Source organism: Melopsittacus undulatus, chromosome 20, assembly GCF_012275295.1.
Source record: "Melopsittacus undulatus isolate bMelUnd1 chromosome 20, bMelUnd1.mat.Z, whole genome shotgun sequence".
Classification (NCBI taxonomy): Eukaryota; Metazoa; Chordata; class Aves; order Psittaciformes; family Psittaculidae; genus Melopsittacus; species Melopsittacus undulatus.
The window spans coordinates 1,017,730-1,035,493 of record NC_047546.1 but is presented as its reverse complement, the minus strand read 5'-3'; the positions used below and the strand labels follow the sequence as shown (position 1 = coordinate 1,035,493).

The following is a 17,764-nucleotide window of genomic DNA, read 5'->3' as shown; positions in this document are numbered from 1 at the left end:
CTCCGGTGCCGGCCTCAGCCGGGGCGGGCAGCGGGACCACGGCCGGGCCGGGGACACCCCCCGGGACACCCCCCGGGACACCCCCCGGGACACCCCCCGGGACACCCCCCGGGACACCCCCGAGTGCTGCCTCCGCCTCCTGTCAGGAGCAGCCGGGACCGCGGGACAGGACTGGTCCCCGCGCGGCGTTGGCGGGGGGGGGCGGTTGGGCCTAGCGCAGGTCCCCAGCTCCTCAGCAGCCGTTGTCTTCGGTTTCCCTCTGCCTTTGCAGCCGCCAGCGCCGGTAGCGTTCCCTGGGCCGTGGGGTGATGGTGCCGGGCGCTCTCGGCTGCCGTCTGTGGGTGTAGGTACGGACAGTGGCGCTGCTGGTGGAACTAGGAGCTGATAGCTCGGCTGCAGGGCTGTTCGCCTGTCTGACGGGGCTGTCGGGGGCTAAGCCTGCTGCCTTTGTCTGGTAATCTGTGGTGGTTTGTGGCCGGTCACACTGCTGGTGTGGTTATGGGACTGAAACCCACCGTGCGTAGCCAGCAACGTTCTAGCGTGTGTCAGGGGCTCCAAACAGTCAGAAGATACATTTACTGGTTGCAGAGACACTCGATGGAACTCTTCTTTATCTCTGTGGTTTATGTCACTTCTGTTGGCACAAATTTCACCCCTTTGGATGGCCTCAAGGATGAGGCTGAGGATTAAATTCCCATAAAGCTGTGGAGGTTCCTAGAAGTCTGACTCAGGAGTTGCCGACCGAGGTGTGAGGGCTTTGCTTCAGTGGATGCTGAAGCCAGTATCTAACTTTATTTAAAGCGATCCGAATGCAATCAGCGTTGCTCTATAAATGCTTCAAGTTATGCATTTGCTTAAGTACATCACTGGCTCAGTGCTATTGGAGTTCCTGCACTGTCAAGCGAACGTATCATCAACATTCTCCCCTAGCATAAAGTCAAATGGGCAGTATTTGAAATAATTAACTTATTACTGTAATTATATCTTTAATAATGAACTTATTATTGTGAATAATTCAGGAATGCTGGAACACAGAGCTGTAACTGTGCACAGTGCAGCCTGAGTGCTGCAGCTTGTGTGGTTAGGACAGACAACATGCTTTGTATCAATAGTAAACATAGGTAACAAAAACCTCAGATCTCTGTTAACGTTTATATCTTCAGCACATGTTGAGATGTTGCTTTATTTTGAAGACACTCATGAATGTGGTGAGCAGTATGCTTCCCAAGCAGTGCTTCCCAAATGGAGCCCCGTGCTGTGATCTCCACGTGTTGTTGGAATGTAATTTATTATTCTCTGCTTCATTAAACAAGCACATTAATTTTCTTCTGATGGGCTTCAGGAGGTACCAGGGACTCTCCCTGGTTTACACATTGCTCCAGGCTGCTTCACCTCATGCTGGAGGGAAGTGCTTTCACTTAACACTGTCACCTGTAAATCATATACATGTGCAATGCAAAGGGCTGCATTCTCTTCTGTGGTTATGCCACTGATAAGAATAACGAGCATCATTATCCCTTGTTAGGCTTTGTATTCCTGATTGCACTCTGCAGCCTCTGCCTTAAATAGAGGATTATTTAATTACTTAATATAATGGCAGGAATTTTAACTTGTTTTTTCAAACCCCCCCACCAAAAAAAAAGATAATCTGGAAGCAGGAGCTATAGAAAGTGACTTTTTTCTTTAACTGAAGGGGCAAGGAGCAGCCACAGCAGCATTGCCTGGGACAGCTGGGGTTTGGAAGAGGAATTCAGATGTGGACAGTAGCAAGGGTTTACCCATGAAGTTCTATATTCCTAACAAAATTACCACCTGCTAATCCTAAACTCGATTTCTTCCCTCCCTGCAAATGCAACAGGGCAAATGCAGCATTTCTGAGACCTAAGGTAAAAAGCAAAGTTTGGTTCTTTGTCTTGAAGGCATAAAACTTCACCAGGTGCTTTTCTCTTTCTCCAGTGCTCTACAGATACCTAGTTCAGATGCAGTTAATGACTGGAGAAAGAAGCTGGTTTAAATCACATCACCATTGGTGAGTTATTTCTCATTTTTGATCTAAGGCAGATCAAACCTGCTCATGTCTTTGTGAAGGGCATCCAAGCTTGAGGGGATACTAAAGCACATTATGGCCTGGCTAATACAGATCGCTAACCTGTATTCTTGAGAGAGCCTAACGGAGCAGTGGAGATACAGCTAAAGAGTGGGTTCCTTTCCTTAAAAAGCTGTTGAGCCATAGCCAGTTTTCACTTACAGGTAATAAGAAAGAATGACAGTATTACCTGCAGATAACCTGCCACTACAGAGGAAACCTGCTCAAGGGAGGTCTCCATAAAAGTAGAGTTAGAGGCCTCCAGGACTCTGGGAGCTGGCCCAGGATCAAGCTATTTCTCTGCAGGAAGCTGTTGTGGCTATAAAAATAGCTGTCTTTTGAATCATTGGTTTGTTTGTCTTGTCAAGTCCCAGCTGAGGTTTCTCTTTACAGCTTCTCTAAACATCTGGTTGTTGTCATTTCATTATTATCAACCTCGAAGCAGAGATTGGACTCTCCAAGTTGACAAGATTTCTTATGCATTCTTAACCTTGGTAAATGTGTGGGGTCTTGTACTTGTTTCAGCTTCAAGCCATGAGTGCTCTGTAAACTCGAAGGTTTAGCATATTGCCCCTGCAAGAGGAAAGCTGCTCCTTTCAGCCAGTGGGGTTTAACAGAAACCTCTGGTGTGGAGTTTGATAAAATTTAAAGTTGTCAGATGCATCATTGATTCTTCCATGTGTTGACATTGACTCTGCTGCCGGTGGGATTGTCATGTAGGTGTAGTGGTTTCTATACCCTTAAAGAACAGTGATGTGATTGGCAAATACCAGTGAGACTGGAGGAAGGCTGTCAGCACTTGGGTTACAGCTGATCACTTTGGCAACCTGACATCAGTTAACGCATGGAGACCTGCTTCCATGTGGGGGTAAATCCACACTGATGCTTTTCAGTGTCTGAAGCTGCAGAAGTTGGCAACAAATATCCAGCTAAATAAACTGAGGAAGGAATTCTGAAAGGTTGCTTTGAAATGCATTAGCCATTCCCAGCTTCCAGGCTAATTTTAATGGGAATGGCATTATTTCTGGGATTCCATTGTTTCAGGGATTCCCCTACTTCCAAATTTGTGCAGTTTTTCCTAATTCCATAATCCACAATACTTGATACTCCCCTTTGCTGATGTTTGTAGATGTAATATGCCTATTCTGCATTTCACATGTGACACAGTAGTGAAATTACTTGTTACTGTGGACACATCGTGGACTTCTACAGAGCTACACATCCCTCCAGTAAATCATTACACAGCTATGTTGGGTAGTTTTTATAGTTTTGTATGTATCTTTACACCAAACTTGCAGTTGTTTTGGCTAAGCTATGTGTTTAGTTAGGAGGAAGGTGTGAGGCACAACATCAAAGTCCTCACTATGACTAAGATATACATTCTCCTTCTCCCCTTTGGATCAAAGTCTTACGATAGAAACAAGTTGGCATGATGTGCTCGTGGTAACTGCAGGCTGGCTCTCACCAGGTTATTCCCAGGTTCTAACAAATTGTTAAACAATTCCCCCGGGCCAGATGTGAGGATGGATGGTGTGTGTCTGTATATGCTCTGATGAAGGTGGGCTGGCACTGACTCCTGTTGGGTTCCATCCACAGAGCAGAGGAGTGAGGCACTAGGAATCTTTGGTATGTGAACAACGGGGTAGATAAACGGTCTTAGTCAGAGTGCTTGGAACCAGCCCAGAACTGAGCTCAAGCATGATGTGGAAAGCTGTGCCATGGCTCAAGGCTTGCTGATGTGTTGATAAAAGTATCGTGCTTTTATAAAGTGTGTTTGTGGAGCTCTCTGATGCCGCTTTAACGGGGCAGTTTCTAGATGCAGGATGCACGGATCAGGCCTGTGCTTGCCAGGAGCCTGAGCTGCAGCACAGGGAGCCCAGGAGTGGGAGCTGAAAGGGGGCTGGAGAAGGGCTGTGGACGTGCACAAACCCATCTTGGCCTTTTCGCATAATGGAAGGACCAGCCTCAGTAGCTGGAGCGTTTCAGCACCATGGTGGCTCATGGAAAAGGCAGAGAAGTGGGAGAGGGTTGTAAAATGTGGTGTCTGCTCCTGAGAATGACCGAGGTGATATTGCCTGGGGAAAAAGCACTGTCCTTTAAAAACTAAATGGGAAATAATACACTAATTCTCACTGGGGATAGCTTAGAATTCCAGATGGAATAGAGTGAAATCCAGATTTTTCCAATGCCTGGGGCCGCTGCCAGTCATGAAAGGCTCTTCTTTAAGAGGTAGTTTTGTGAAGTATAGAGCAGACAAGTTGTCTTCTTGTCGCTGCCTTGTTTAAGGGCCATGAAATGCTAAAACCACTCTGCCTACCAGACCCGACCCAACTGAGAGCAGTGCTTAGGGCAGGCATGCCTTGACTCCAGAACTTGAAACCCTGCCCAAAGCAAGAGGTTTTCAACACAAAGTGTTTCCTCCTTTGCTCTCCTTGGGTACAAAGCACCCACGTGAAGTGCTGGAATGTGAGAGGAGCAGTGGGAAGGGCCGCTCCAGTGGAGCTGTGCCAGGTTCCTCTGCACTTTCCCGGGAAGTAGAAGCTGCGTTTCTGTGCCTGCTCTGGATCCTCCCTTGGCAGTTGCTCTCCCCAGTCCTGCCCGCCCCTTTCTTCTTGCACGTGTGCCCCTCTCTCAGCAGCTTCACTGCGCACAACTCCAGTCCAGGCAGCTCTGCTTCACCCAGCAGCCCTGAGCGGTGCCCTTCAACATGGGTAAGGATCCAGGCTGGGATCTGGTGCTGTGGCTGCAGCTCTGCACTGTGCAGCTTGTAGCCAGGGGCCAGAGGGAACTGATAGGGAGAGCTCCGGGACTGAGGTTCCACGTTCCCTTTGCCTGCTAAAAGCTTTACTCCTTTAAGCTATTGAAAGCCCCTGTGGTTTTAAATAAGTGGCTTTAGTGCTCTCAGTAAATGCCTTTTATGCTCTCATTAAATGTCTCTTTTAGTACCTCTGTATTTAGAGGCTGAAATAAGATTTGGACTTGCTGCTCTGGTTGATTGTGAACAGGAACGATGCTTGGGAAAGGTGTCAGGGAACCAGGAACCAGAATTTAACGTTTTGCTCGTATTTTTGTGATAGCCCAAGTAATTTTTATGGACTTTCATTGCTGGATACATGAACAGGACATAGAGGGAAGGACTAAAATACTAGGAAGGTTTTTTGCATGTGAGTGTATGATTGTGTAACACATAAGGGGGGTTTCACAAACCAGGGTAAGTTTGTAGACCTTAGTGAAAAAAAGCCTTTATTGAAGGGGTACAAACAGTGAGTCTGACCCAGCAGAAGTGTCAAGCCTGGTTTAGCTGCCTAGGGTGCATGTTTGTCTTTCTGTGCTTTTGTCAGTACTTCCACTACACAGTAAAGGGGTTTTGCTTTGCTTTGTTTTCTAACACACTGCAAGTTTCACCCTGTTGCCTATGCACTGGCTTTAGCATTGTGTAAGGATGCTCTGGGCAGTGGGTAAAGAGTCAGGTCAATAACACACCTTAAAGCTTCCAGCAGCAGCAGCAGGCACTGGCTCAGTCACATGGTTTGAAGTGCCTGTGGCACTGTAGAAGTCCAGATCTTGGGCTGCTCTTCAAATATTTAACAGATCATTGAAGTCTGCTTGCATGATTTGTTACTTGGATTCCAGCAAGGAAGCGTGGCTTTTGTCCCTGTTGCTCCATAAGGCCTGTGTCTTGCTGTGTCCATAGGATAGCTGCACACTGACTCCTCCAGTTGTGTGTTCTTTCAGTACAGATCTGAAACCACATTTGCCTGCCTGCCTCTATCACTATGCCAGTGCTGAGCCCAGGCATGCACTGTGACTTTGAAGAGCTTTGTGTTTGCTCAGGCTCTCCAAGCAGCTTAGTTTGGCCCATATTGATTCCACCCAACTCTCAAGTTCTCAAAAGAGTTGGCTACCTTATTGCCACCTTTGTCCTAAACCCCGCTGTGAAACTGGGCTCTATCAGGCTCCCACAATGGGAATAAAAGGAACAGACATGTTTTTAGCTGTATATACAGTAACTGCACAGGAGTTTGGAGGAATGGGGTTTGTTGGAACTTTGTTTATGGAAAAAGGAAAGTTGTACCCCAGAGCAGCCACAGTTAAATGCGTGTGCCCGTCCTGGGAAACTCACAGCAGAGCTGTTGGCAAGAGAGAAATGTCCTTTGCTTTATAAATACAAGGAAGGTGGACTTGGGGGTGAGAGGATTTGCCTGGGAAGGTGCAACGTGCTGCAGGAAAAGGGTCTTGGTGCTGGAGTCCACAAACCACATGTGTGTGGTGCACCAACCACTGCCTGCTATCCAGACACTGGGTCAGCTGCCAGATCAAGGGTGGATCTAGAACATAGTAAGTAATGCTACCATGTTTAAGCATGGATTATGAACGTAGCAATGTAAATGTTATTGCTAACATGTTGCTACAAGGTGGTACCATCACAGTTCCATGTCAGTACCCTGATTTTGTGTTCACAAGTGAGCTTGGTGTGGTGTAACAGCGTAAGGTTTGCTTCATCCACATGTATCTTCAGGCGCTTAGGTAAAATGGTTCAAAATAAAAGAGGGTTTGAGCGAGATAAGAGGGAAAGGAGAAACAAACATCTGTGAGAAGCAGGAAGATAAAACGCTCAGTGTCTTGCTGTGTGTTTTCTCTGGAAAACAATTTGCCACAAATAATCTTTTTCTCAAAGGAATCTGCAGAAAACTGCATTTGCAATGCTCATGGAGCTGTGGTCTGATGCAAACTGAGCTCCTGCTAATGCAGGTGATTGAGAAAATGGAAGGAAAGTTTCAATTATGGCTTAGACATAAACCAAACAAAGCAAACTCTGTTTTGTGTTTCCAGATAAGACTGCTTCACAAAGCAGGTGAAATGCAACCTAAAGTATGGAATTGCTCTTTCTGAGAAGACCCTGTCTGTGAGGTTATGAGGCTCCATGTGCAGTGAGTGGATTGCTTGAAGCATTTTGCCTTCAGAGGAAGGCTCCCTAATGAAATGGGCACTGGAGCTATCACTGCCTCTGCATTTGGAATCTGACATCTGTAGTATTCTGATGCTATCAATCTCTCTTTGAGTACTGGAGAATGGTAAATAATTACCTAGTTTGCTGCTTTTTATGACAGACACTGGAGGTACAGAGGGAGGCAACTACTATGGTTTTGTCTCTGTCAACATGTATTTCACTTCATGTCACATTGAAAAAGTACGCTGGTGTCCTGCTACATGTCGTGTTTGCACCACTGACTATATCCTAGTTCCAGTTAGGAATGGAGCAGAAGCGTCCTGCACGGTGTCCAGTAGCCCTGCAGCTCCATGGCTCAAGAAATGTAGAGGTTTCTGTGCATCCCTTGAGCCTATAAACTTGCAATGTGTTGTAACTGCCCCTTAAAGCAGTAATTCAGGGTAATATTTTCTTAATTCTAGCCAACAATTTATTGATGCAATCCTGAGCATGTGTGTGCTGTGACTGTGTTGGAGTAGGAATCTACTGTACTGAAGGCTCGTTTAACACAACTTATGTGTTGATTAGGATCCAGACTGATACAGAGCAGAGGTAAGAGTGGCATGAGAGTAAAGGTGGGGAGCTGAGTTTGTACTAGAAGGTGGAATGGTTGATGGATTCCCCTTCCCCTGTCCTTTCTGGTCACCTGCAGTATCACTTCTTACCCAGGTTGTAAATCCTCAAAACTATCCACTTTGGCATTTCTGTGCAGAGAAAGCCTGGAGCCTTCCCAGTGATAATAAAATGGGCCATTCAGATCTGTCTCCTTACTCATCTGGCAGTGATTCAGCAGCTCTCTGTAAACCATTTAATGGAGTTTTCTTAAAGCCCAGACCCTTGTCATATATGAACGTGCTTTCAAATCTTGAGGTTGAACTCCTGGAAATGAAGGCTTAACTTTCCCATCATTCTTGAGCATGATGTGTCACATTGTGTAACGTCAGCCCTGACTGGAGTCAGGTTTTCAGCAGTGTAAAACCTGGATCTAACATATTTCCATCTCTCAATGCAAAGCCAAAGTCCTCTTAGAGAGATGCTTTAAAAGAATTTGGTAATTAAAAGAACTTCTTTTTTTCCTCCAAGCAGGAAAATGTGGAGCATGTGGGCCAGGATACGCAACCCCTCTGGATGCCATGAAAGGTAAGCACATCTTTTCTAAACCTAGACTGCCTTCAGACTCTCTCATAACAGCAAACTACTCTTTAGGACAGAAGGGAAAATAGGAGGAAGGAGTGTTGGGAATTATGTGTGACACAGTTTAGTGTCAAGCTTCTCATCCACCTGTAGCTGCACTAAAGATACGTTCTGTTCTGTCCAACAGTGGCTGGCTAAATCCTGACCCCCACTAAAGCCCTCAAGGCATTTTGCTATAGATTGTAATAGTGTCAAAACTTCACCTCCAATCCTTTGATAGACTTTAAAAGCTTCAGTTATATAAGAAGGCTTTTGGCATGGGTAGAGTGAGCTCTGGGCACTGGCAGCTTCTGTAGCTGGGGAAGGGAGAGGCTCCACACAGCCCCACAGGGTAGGAGCTGGTTTCCAGCACTGTCCTTCTCCAGGAAAGTAATTGAATCCCCAAAGCCTATTATGTGAGGAAGGTGAGGGAAGGAAAGGCCTCACAGGTGAATAAGTACTTGCTCTTGGCAATTCCTGGCTGCTCAAACTACATACTACTGGTGTTTCTCCAAAAAATGGAAATACTGAGGATCAGCTTCCTGGGAAGAAACACAGTTTACAGACAGAGTTTAAATCCAGAGAAGATGCTCTTAACCACAGCTTTTTCTTTAATGTGTCAAAAGAAACTGTTTTTACAAGACTCCTGCCTTGACAGGTCCCCGGGAGGAGGTTGTGTACCTGCCTTGTATCTACAGGAACACTGGGATAGAGAAGCCTGACTACCTGGCCACTGTGGATGTTGATCCCAAATCTCCACACTATTGTCAGGTATCTGTGTGTCGAATGGCTCTGGTGCTTCTGTTGTGTTTTTTACCATACCCTTATTTCATGTCTCCTTAATTAGATAAAGTCTTTTAAAGATTTGAATTAACTTAATGGCATACAGCATTTCACAAATGCTGTGCAATCATGATGTCCAGCTTTCTTCTCCTGCTTTACAACTTCAACTCTGCATATCTCAGGCTAAAATCTGTTTCCTGACTAACAAATAGCAGTTTCCTTCTGCTCTTTTATTAATTTATGCCTTGACATAAAGGCTCTTTTTTGTTTTGCCTAGGGGAAAACTCTGTGAAACTGCATGTGAAACCTGTCTCTGACTTTGCAGGTGATCCATCGCCTGCCCATGCCCAATCTGAATGATGAGCTCCATCATTCAGGGTGGAATGCCTGTAGCAGCTGCTTTGGGGATGCCACAAAGAGAAGGAACCGTCTGATTCTGCCAGGTTTGATCTCTTCCCGAATTTACGTGGTGGATGTGGGAGCAGACATGCGAGCTCCTAGAATCCATAAGGTATATTTACATGACTTTCAGCTGTGGTTTTATTTCTTATATTATGACCAAGAGACAATGATTTTATAGATCCAGATACTGGCGTAGATGGTGGTTGGGATATAGACTTACACTGCTCCATGTCTAACTGGTTAGATTCTCTTTACAGTCAGTGAAAAAAAATAGGCATTTTTGGAGTCACATTTGTCTAACCTAGTTTAGAAACTGGTTTAGGGTAAAGGAATTGTGTCTCAGCAGTGTTTGTTTCTTTTCAGTGACTGTAAAGCAAAGAGGATTAGCTGAGATGTAAATACAAACACTGTCAGCATCTGTACTTGGTCAGTGAAACTTGGGTACAGATCATAATGTGGAATGAAAGGAAACTTCTGAGTGGTCTTTGTCCCACCCCACCTGCCTGCAAATACTTCCATTCATAGTCTTTCAAGTTCTGTAGAACCTTGCCAGCCTTTAACTGTTAATGCAGTGGATAACTCCCACTGAAGTGTTTTCCTGTTCAGTGAATTTTGTTTCAAACTGAGTCTCTGACATACCTCAAAGATTTCCCCCTTCCCTTCCTTTGTGAAACTTGAACTCCTAGGGGTGAACTGGTGTTGTGTGAGTGAGCTCCATGAAGGTGACTGTGGCTATTTGTATACTTACTTTAGGTTGTTGAGCCAGTGGAGTTATACCAGAAGGGTAATGCGGCTAATCCTCACACCTCTCACTGTCTGGGCAGTGGTGACATCTTAATCAGCTGTATGGGAGACCCTTCTGGCAATGGAAAAGGTATTAGTCCCCTTTATTACTCTAGGAAAGTGCTCATGGTATAGAAGTATCATGCTCCCAAAGCACGGGCTGCAAGGTGCTTACAGTTCTCTTGTGCACATCATCAAACAGCTCCTGGAATGGTTAAGGGTAGAATAAAAACATCACACCCCAGGTGAGTTGAATGGTCATTGCTCTGCGCTCCAGACCTGATGTGGGGAAATATCAATGGGACTGTTGACGAGTTCAGCTTTCATGCCCCAGGCTTTTGCATACATTAGTAAAGCAGACCACCTCCAGTGGTTATAGTATGAGCAGGAAAACCATTAACATTTCACTTTGGTCCCTTCAGCATGGAGCAGGGAAGAATTGCTTTGGAAAACAATCTGCATCAGCTCAGTATTGTGGCTTAGGTGTGAGAGATGCTGTTGCCAACCTAAATCCTCTTTGTCCCTGTCTAATGAAAATTAAGACTTTCAGGCTATTCAAGGTTGCATTTCTTGTATGAAACTTTTGAGGGATTCTCGCATATAAATTCTGGTACCTATGCAGGTGTAAACCACCTGACATCTAAGGGAAATATTAGCTATTAGAAAAAATATACCTCAGGGAATTAAGTGGTGGAACCCTGCTCCTTTTCATAGGGTTTTCCTCTTCTGGATTGTGGTCAAACGTGTCCTTGAATAGATGCATATTGGTTGTGTAATTCAAGGATACTGATGGCAAGAAAAGAAAACCAGAGGTGACTCCTCCAGGATCTTCTCTAAGTTATTCCTTAGTTGAAATGAACTCTAGAAGGGCTGGCAGATTTATTATTGCTATTATGAGCAGAAACAGAGCAAACTGAAGCGTAAAGAAAAAAGTCTTTTTAAAGCTGTGAACTTGTGTGAATGTCTTCAAACAAATGTGTTTGGTGTTTCCATCAGGTAGCTTTATATTGCTGGATGGAGAAACCTTTGAAATGAAAGGAAACTGGGAGAATGGGGAGAAGGTTCCTCTCCTGGGTTACGACTTCTGGTACCAGCCACGACACAATGTCCTGATGAGCTCTGAATGGGGAGCCCCAAAAGCCTTGATAGATGGGTTTAACCCAGCTGATACAGAGAAAGGTGAGGGGGCATTTGTTTAAATTCTCAAAAGTAAAAATGATTCTTTGGTAAAATAATATATTTTGTGCTTTTTCTGGTCTGACCTGATCCATTAGGGCATTATGGCGGCCACATTAACGTGTGGGACTGGAGCACTCACACCTTCATTCAGGCAATTGACTTAGGGAAGGGCTCCATACCTTTGGAGATCCGATTCCTCCACAATCCGGATGCTGCAGAAGGGTTTGTGGGATGTGCTCTGAGTGCTGCAGTGCATCGATTCTACAAGACAGAGGTAAGCAATGAAAGCCATGGCAAACACAGAGGCTGGTGTTTCAGAAAGCTTCCAGTCACTTGGGAAATAGTAGAATTTGGATTAAAAATATTATGGCTCTCAATTCCAGTCTAATTCTAGCCAAGCTATAGCAGTGACACACTGCACAGGGTGACCAGAGGAGCTGTGGCTGCCCCGTCCCTGGCAGTGTTCAAGGCCAGGCTGGATGTGGCTTGGAGCATCCTGCTCTAGTGGAAGGTGTCCCTGTCCATGGCAGGGGTTTGAAACTGGAGGAGCTTTAAGGTCCCTTCCAACCCAAAACACTGCATGATTCTGTGATTGTGTCAGAGAGCAAACCTCATGACAGTGTGCACAGAAGCTACTGGATAGTCCTTCACCTTTAGCAGTTGCATTCTGAGTACCTCGGCTATGTCCAGAATGCAAATCTTCAGCAGCCTGATCCTGAAAGGCAGCAAAGCTGAAGAGGTTGTGGTGCTGGTCTGTCAGCCCCACCTCCAACAACCCCATCCTTCACAATAACTTCTTGATCTATTTTAATCACCATGAATGACCTATGAAAGTCTCAAGAGGGTGAAGTCTGGCCGATAAGAACGTTAGAGATCACTTGAAAACAATCTGCTGAACACCTGCACTGAGGAAGGGGCTACAGCATTAGCTCAACAGCTTGCTTTCTGGCCTGCAAGCTGCTCAACAAATGTGCATCAGTTGGAGGGCTAATCAGAACCTGTGAAACTTGTTACCAGTGCCAGTGTGTGCTGCCTGCTGCTCGGCCGGTATCTGGAAGGTGAAGAAGGGAGCGAAAGTGGTGGGCTCATAAACAGGGGAGTAGGGAGTGAGCTGGAGAGGGGTGGGACACCAAGCTACAGGAGATTAGGGGTCTTTAGTTCTGCTACTGTTACAGCAGTCTGTTTGAGATGTTGCATAGTATGAGCATGACATTCTCACTGGGGGTAGTAGTTACCATCCTCATCCCTTGGTAACACTAGCAGTGTGCATACCACCTGTGTAGAGGACCTGTTAAATAAACAGCACTATTTGCTTCTTCTCTCTCTGTCCTGCATAACTGAGCTCTCTTGGCCGACATCAAGGCACTAATAATGCTGTGTTCTCTCCTGGGCTTTCTGCAGAAAGGAGACTGGGCAGCAGAGAAGGTGATTGAAGTCCCCAGCAAGAAGGTGCAGGGATGGCTTCTCCCTGACATGCCTGGTGAGTGTGTTTGGAGAAGAGGTGTGGTGTTGCCCTCTTCAGTTTCCTGGTTCAATGGAGCTTTCTGCAAAATCTCATCCTTAAATAGCAAACACTTCCTTGCAAAATACTCCATTTCTGCTTGGGTACTTTGTGTAACACTTCTGGTGTCTTGCTTACAAGCCATCAAGTAGATCATCAGACCTATCTGCTCCCACACCAGTTAGTGCTTGAGGTCAGAAAAACACTTGGAGTTTGGCTCTTTCAGCATGAGCTCACAGGAGTGGTCCTGGGAATGCTGTAGAGTCTGAAGCTCCTGTGAGTCGGCACTGGGTGTCCCAGGATATGTTCAAACCATATCTTAACTGATTTTTCTGAGGCTACTGTGACTAGAAATTGGAAAGATAATAGACTTGTGGTCTTGTTTGTTGCTGGGCCTGTCCATTTCCTGACTTTGCTACTCAATATTTTCTTGAAGGTCTTATTACTGACATCCTCATCTCGCTGGATGACCGGTTCCTGTATTTCAGCAACTGGCTGCATGGGGACATCCGCCAGTATGACATCTCCAACACCCGCAAGCCCAGGCTGGTGGGGCAGGTGAGGCGGCAGCAGCAAAACTGCCACATACAAGGACACTCCAGTCTGCTTGTTTCTGTCTTTTTCACAGGGAGAAAATGACAATTTGCTTTTGCTTGAGAACTGTCTTTCGTGTTCTTATGATAGCAGATGCCTATTCTCATCCATTCCCTTGGTTACAGGTGTTTCTGGGAGGCAGCATCACAAAAGGTGGGCCTGTAACTGTAGTGGAAGACAAGGAATTGCAGTGTCAGCCAAAGCCATTTGTGATCAAAGTAAGTTTTCCTCATATGCATGTTTTCAGTACTGTGCTAATTGTGATCCATTTTAACATACCCCTACATCACAGTCAAGCATAGGACATACAGAGCTGTATCTGAGCTAGTTTGTGGCTTGGCTTCCAGCCTGGGCAGGTACCACATCTCAGCAGGGGCTGGAGCTAGTGAATTCTGGTAAGTATTCTGGTTCCCTGGCAGAATTGGACAAGCTATTTGACTCTTCTGAAGCCTGTGTAATTGCATCTTCCCTGCTGTTGCTAGCTAGCTAATTTAAAGCTAATGCAGTGTGCATTCATCACATTGCCATCACTGCTGCTGGGAATCCCCTAATATGTGTGAAGCACTAACCCAGCTCATTCTGCAGTGTTGGGGACTACGTGTCTGTGTGTGTGTAAAGAGTTTCATGGCACCTGACATCATGATAGAAAAAGAAAGAGCATTAATTGTCTCTGGTCAGTATCAGTGTGTATTAGTATTATTACTGTCAAGGCAGCTACCTGTGGAAAGTTTCAGGATATGCAAGAACTGAACATGGACATGACTAAGATCTGTTGGCTGCTGAAGGCAGTTTTAGGAAGATCCACATGCTCCTTTTCTTCCTAGTGCAGATTGTGCGCTAGCTGCAGCAGAGACATGTTCTCATTTGCAGCTGTGTTATGCCACTCACCCCTTGCTTAAGTTTTGACACTTCCACCCAAGACCTGAACCCTTCAGCCCTTACTTTCTTACATTACTAGTCCTGTGAATTAAGTGCAGTTCTTCTGAAATGGCTTCAAGGTTCCCTGTTAGTAAGGAGTAAGACTCCCAATAAAAACTGTTCTCTCTCTAAAGTAGGGAGATTGGTGCTGCCGTGTGGAGCACTTTGGAGCTCTGGATGGTTCTACCAGGAGCAGAACTGCTGTGCTCTTTTGTTTCTCCTTGCTGTTGCATTTCTCTTGTTCAATGTCCATGGCAGCCTTGTCTTATGCACCTTGTTCCCTATTATGATTTTAGGGGAAGAGGGTGCGAGGTGGACCTCAAATGCTTCAGCTGAGTTTGGATGGGAAGAGATTGTATGTCACCAACTCTCTCTACAGTGGATGGGACAAGCAGTTCTACCCAGATCTTGTCAAGTAAGAGAACTTTGGTAAACAGGGATGGCTGCACAAGCCCATGTTCAAGATTTTGTCCTCAAATAGTGCTATGCACGTACCAGCTGGTGCACAGAGCAGAGTTCCCACCCAGGAAGACTGAACCTAGTAACTTTACCCACAGCCTACCAACCTAGATGTGTTACTCACCAGAATCCACCCCTTCTCAACAGGCACACAAAAGTTGGGGTGTGCGCACACAGTTTGTTGAAATCAGGATCTATTTGGAAATAGATGAGAATGGGAAGAAACCAGTGAACCTGACCTAGCCCCCTGGAATCCATAGTGCTTCCAAACTGCCTTTGAGTGTATCAGCACAGCTTTCTGTTCTTTTGAACTAAGGAGAAGATGATGTGCCAGATGGCCACAGGAGGGCACAGTGCAGTTGCCTATTCCTTTATAAGTAACAACAGCTATTTGTAATCATTCATTGCTAATTTGAGGCTGCAGTTTCACTGAGGTGGTGTAACTTACTTTTGAGAGCTCAGAAGTCCCATTTTGTATCAGTGATTCTTTCTGGTTTGTATTAAACAAAGACAAATCTTAGAACCATAGAACCATAGAATAGTTAGGGTTGGAAAGGACCTTCAGATCATCCAGTTCCAAACCCCCTGCCATGGGCAGGGACACCTCACACTAAACCATGGCACCCAAGGCTTTGTCCAACCTGGCCTTGAACACTGCCAGGGATGGAGCATTCACAATCTCTCTGGGCAACCCATTCCAGTACCTCACCACTCTAACAGTAAAGAATTTCTTCCTTATATCCAAACTAAACCTCCCAAAAATCTAAATCTTGCCCAAGTGTGGAAGAGCAACAAAAAGGAAACCTTTTCCCAATACCTGTTTTCTTGTCCCTTTTTCAGGGAAGGCTCTGTTATGCTGCAGATTGATGTGGATAATGAAAAAGGTGGATTGCAAGTGAATAAAAACTTCCTAGTGGATTTTGGGAAGGAACCTGATGGGCCTGCCCTGGCTCATGAGATTCGTTACCCTGGTGGAGACTGCACCTCTGATATCTGGATGTAATAGTTGTCTGGAGCTGGTTTCAGGGGGTTTGTTGTTGTTGCTTTTTTTTGGGGGGGAGGGGGGTTGTGTTTGGGGTTTTTCCCTTCTTTCTCCTTCTCTTTCCTCTTTACTCTCCACTTCCCCTCTATAAAGATAAATGGGGTCAGCTGGAACTTTATCCACTGTCTAAATATAGACTTCCATTAGGGTGAGCCACAGAAGCTCCACTTTCTTCTCATTCTGAGTCAGCCAAGTGAATCTCTCTGAAACATGATCCACAGCTCATTTTCTCTCCTCCTTCCCCTTTCACAAGGTCCTGTGTAATCACTGTTGACTGTTGGTTTCAAGGCCGAGGTCACCAGCTTTTAAAGACTATTTGCCTTGTTTGATGCTAATTTGCCTTGCCACTGTTTGTTGGTGAAGAAGCTGTTTCTAAATAGCTCCGTAAGAAGGGTACATTCCATGGGCTTGTCTCTGAGTGAGAGTGTTCTTTCCCTGCAAAGCTTAATGTGCTCATACAGTAGTCAGTGCTTCACAGCAGACACAGCATAAAAATCATACATATCTATCTAATCTGAAGTCACCTGCATCTGAACTTGGGTTATATTTTAACATCTGTGCACTGATGTTATAAAAAAACAACAATAAAAGCATTCTTCAAGCCAGATGGAGCTGCACATCTTTTTTCTCTTCAGCATTTGGGTATTTCAAATGTAAGGTTATTTCAGGAAATAACAATCTCATTCATCTCCAAACTCTTTGGTGAAGAATTCATTTTCACTGAAGCCTCCTTTGTTGCCATTATTGCAAACAAAGATTCCTTTCCATCTTCTGAGAATGGAGGGATCTGCACATCCCCTTTGTGCACACTGCTGGAGCCAAGGGATGCCACCAGCAGGTGCCTGACCCATATCTGCAGCTTCTTGAGCAGACAGATGCCCACAAGTCCAGCCTATCTCCTCTTGCCAGTTCCTGATGCATCTTCCCTAAGCTCTTTCCTGGGTCTGATTCTCTTTGCTGCCTCTCTGGATCCGTTCTTTCCCATCTGTGTCCATTGCCAGGCTCTGCTGTTCCCTGCTGAGCTTTAGCGCTGCCACTTGTAACACTGGAATCACAGCAGTGATATTGCAGGAGCTTCTCATTGATGGCACTTCTGCTGGAGCCTTTTGCTTGAGTTTGTTCTGACTTCTCCTGTGCTTCCACAGCAAAACCCTCATCTAGCTGACAGATCCTACTTTGTAATCAAGATTCCATTCTGTACAAGACTCCATTCTGTACATAGCTGCTTACTGTCTTGCTCAACATATCTGGAACCAGGCTGGAGAGTCCAGTTTTGTCTTTTTAACAGGACAGCTGGGCTGCTGCCACTGGGTCTCTTTGAAACCTGCTACAAGCAGCTCTAGTAGGAGCTTGTGAAGCCAGAAAGCTTTCCAACTGACCTGGTGGTGTAGCCACCTGCATGTGATGGAAAAGCCCATTTTCAGCAGCTTCTTGTTGGAAATAGGTAATGTTTAAAGCATCTTGCTTGCATTGTTTTCCTTACAAAGGATCTGGTTCCAAGAACGGAGTATATGCTGCTAACCTGGGTAAATGCTACTAAGAGTCCACACTGAGTGGGTAGAGTGAGTGCTCAGCATCTCAACAATCTCACATTGTCCAGGAAAGTCATTGATTTGTTAGGAAATCAGTACTATTGGAACATGTATTCTTTTTCTCACCTATTTCCTGTACTGAGCGTTTTCCACTAGAAAAGGTGCATCCTGCACATGGCCACATGAGGGCAGACTGCAGCCTGGCGTTGTGCAGCACGGAGCTACATCTAGGAGCTTCACTAGCAATTTTAGGTCATGATTTTCCACAAGTCCAAACTTGCTGGTGAGGGTGTGTCATGGGTTCAGCAGTAGCAGTCATTTT

The 17,764-nt window shown here is 45.5% G+C and overlaps 1 protein-coding gene across 9 annotated transcripts; it reads left to right on the top strand.

Annotated features, from left to right (window-relative positions):
* The first annotated feature begins 92 nt into the window (after nt 1–92).
* Nucleotides 93–16,515, top strand: LOC101879049 (methanethiol oxidase-like). 9 transcript variants are annotated; one of them, XM_034071292.1, is made up of 13 exons: nt 93–347; nt 1,957–2,029; nt 8,163–8,216; nt 8,908–9,020; nt 9,358–9,543; nt 10,188–10,308; nt 11,214–11,396; nt 11,492–11,670; nt 12,798–12,876; nt 13,334–13,455; nt 13,617–13,709; nt 14,706–14,824; nt 15,709–16,515. In XM_034071292.1, exons 3-13 carry the CDS (start codon nt 8,210–8,212, stop codon nt 15,869–15,871), a joined length of 1,365 nt encoding a protein of 454 aa, XP_033927183.1. In that variant the 5' UTR covers nt 93–347; nt 1,957–2,029; nt 8,163–8,209; the 3' UTR covers nt 15,872–16,515. The 9 variants fall into 9 exon arrangements, with proteins under 9 accessions (XP_033927183.1, XP_033927182.1, XP_030898093.2 ...); XM_034071291.1 differs by having other exon boundaries at nt 8,160–8,216; XM_031042233.2 differs by adding an exon at nt 7,499–7,628 and having other exon boundaries at nt 93–2,029; nt 8,160–8,216.
* Nucleotides 16,516–17,764: the final 1,249 nt, after the last annotated feature.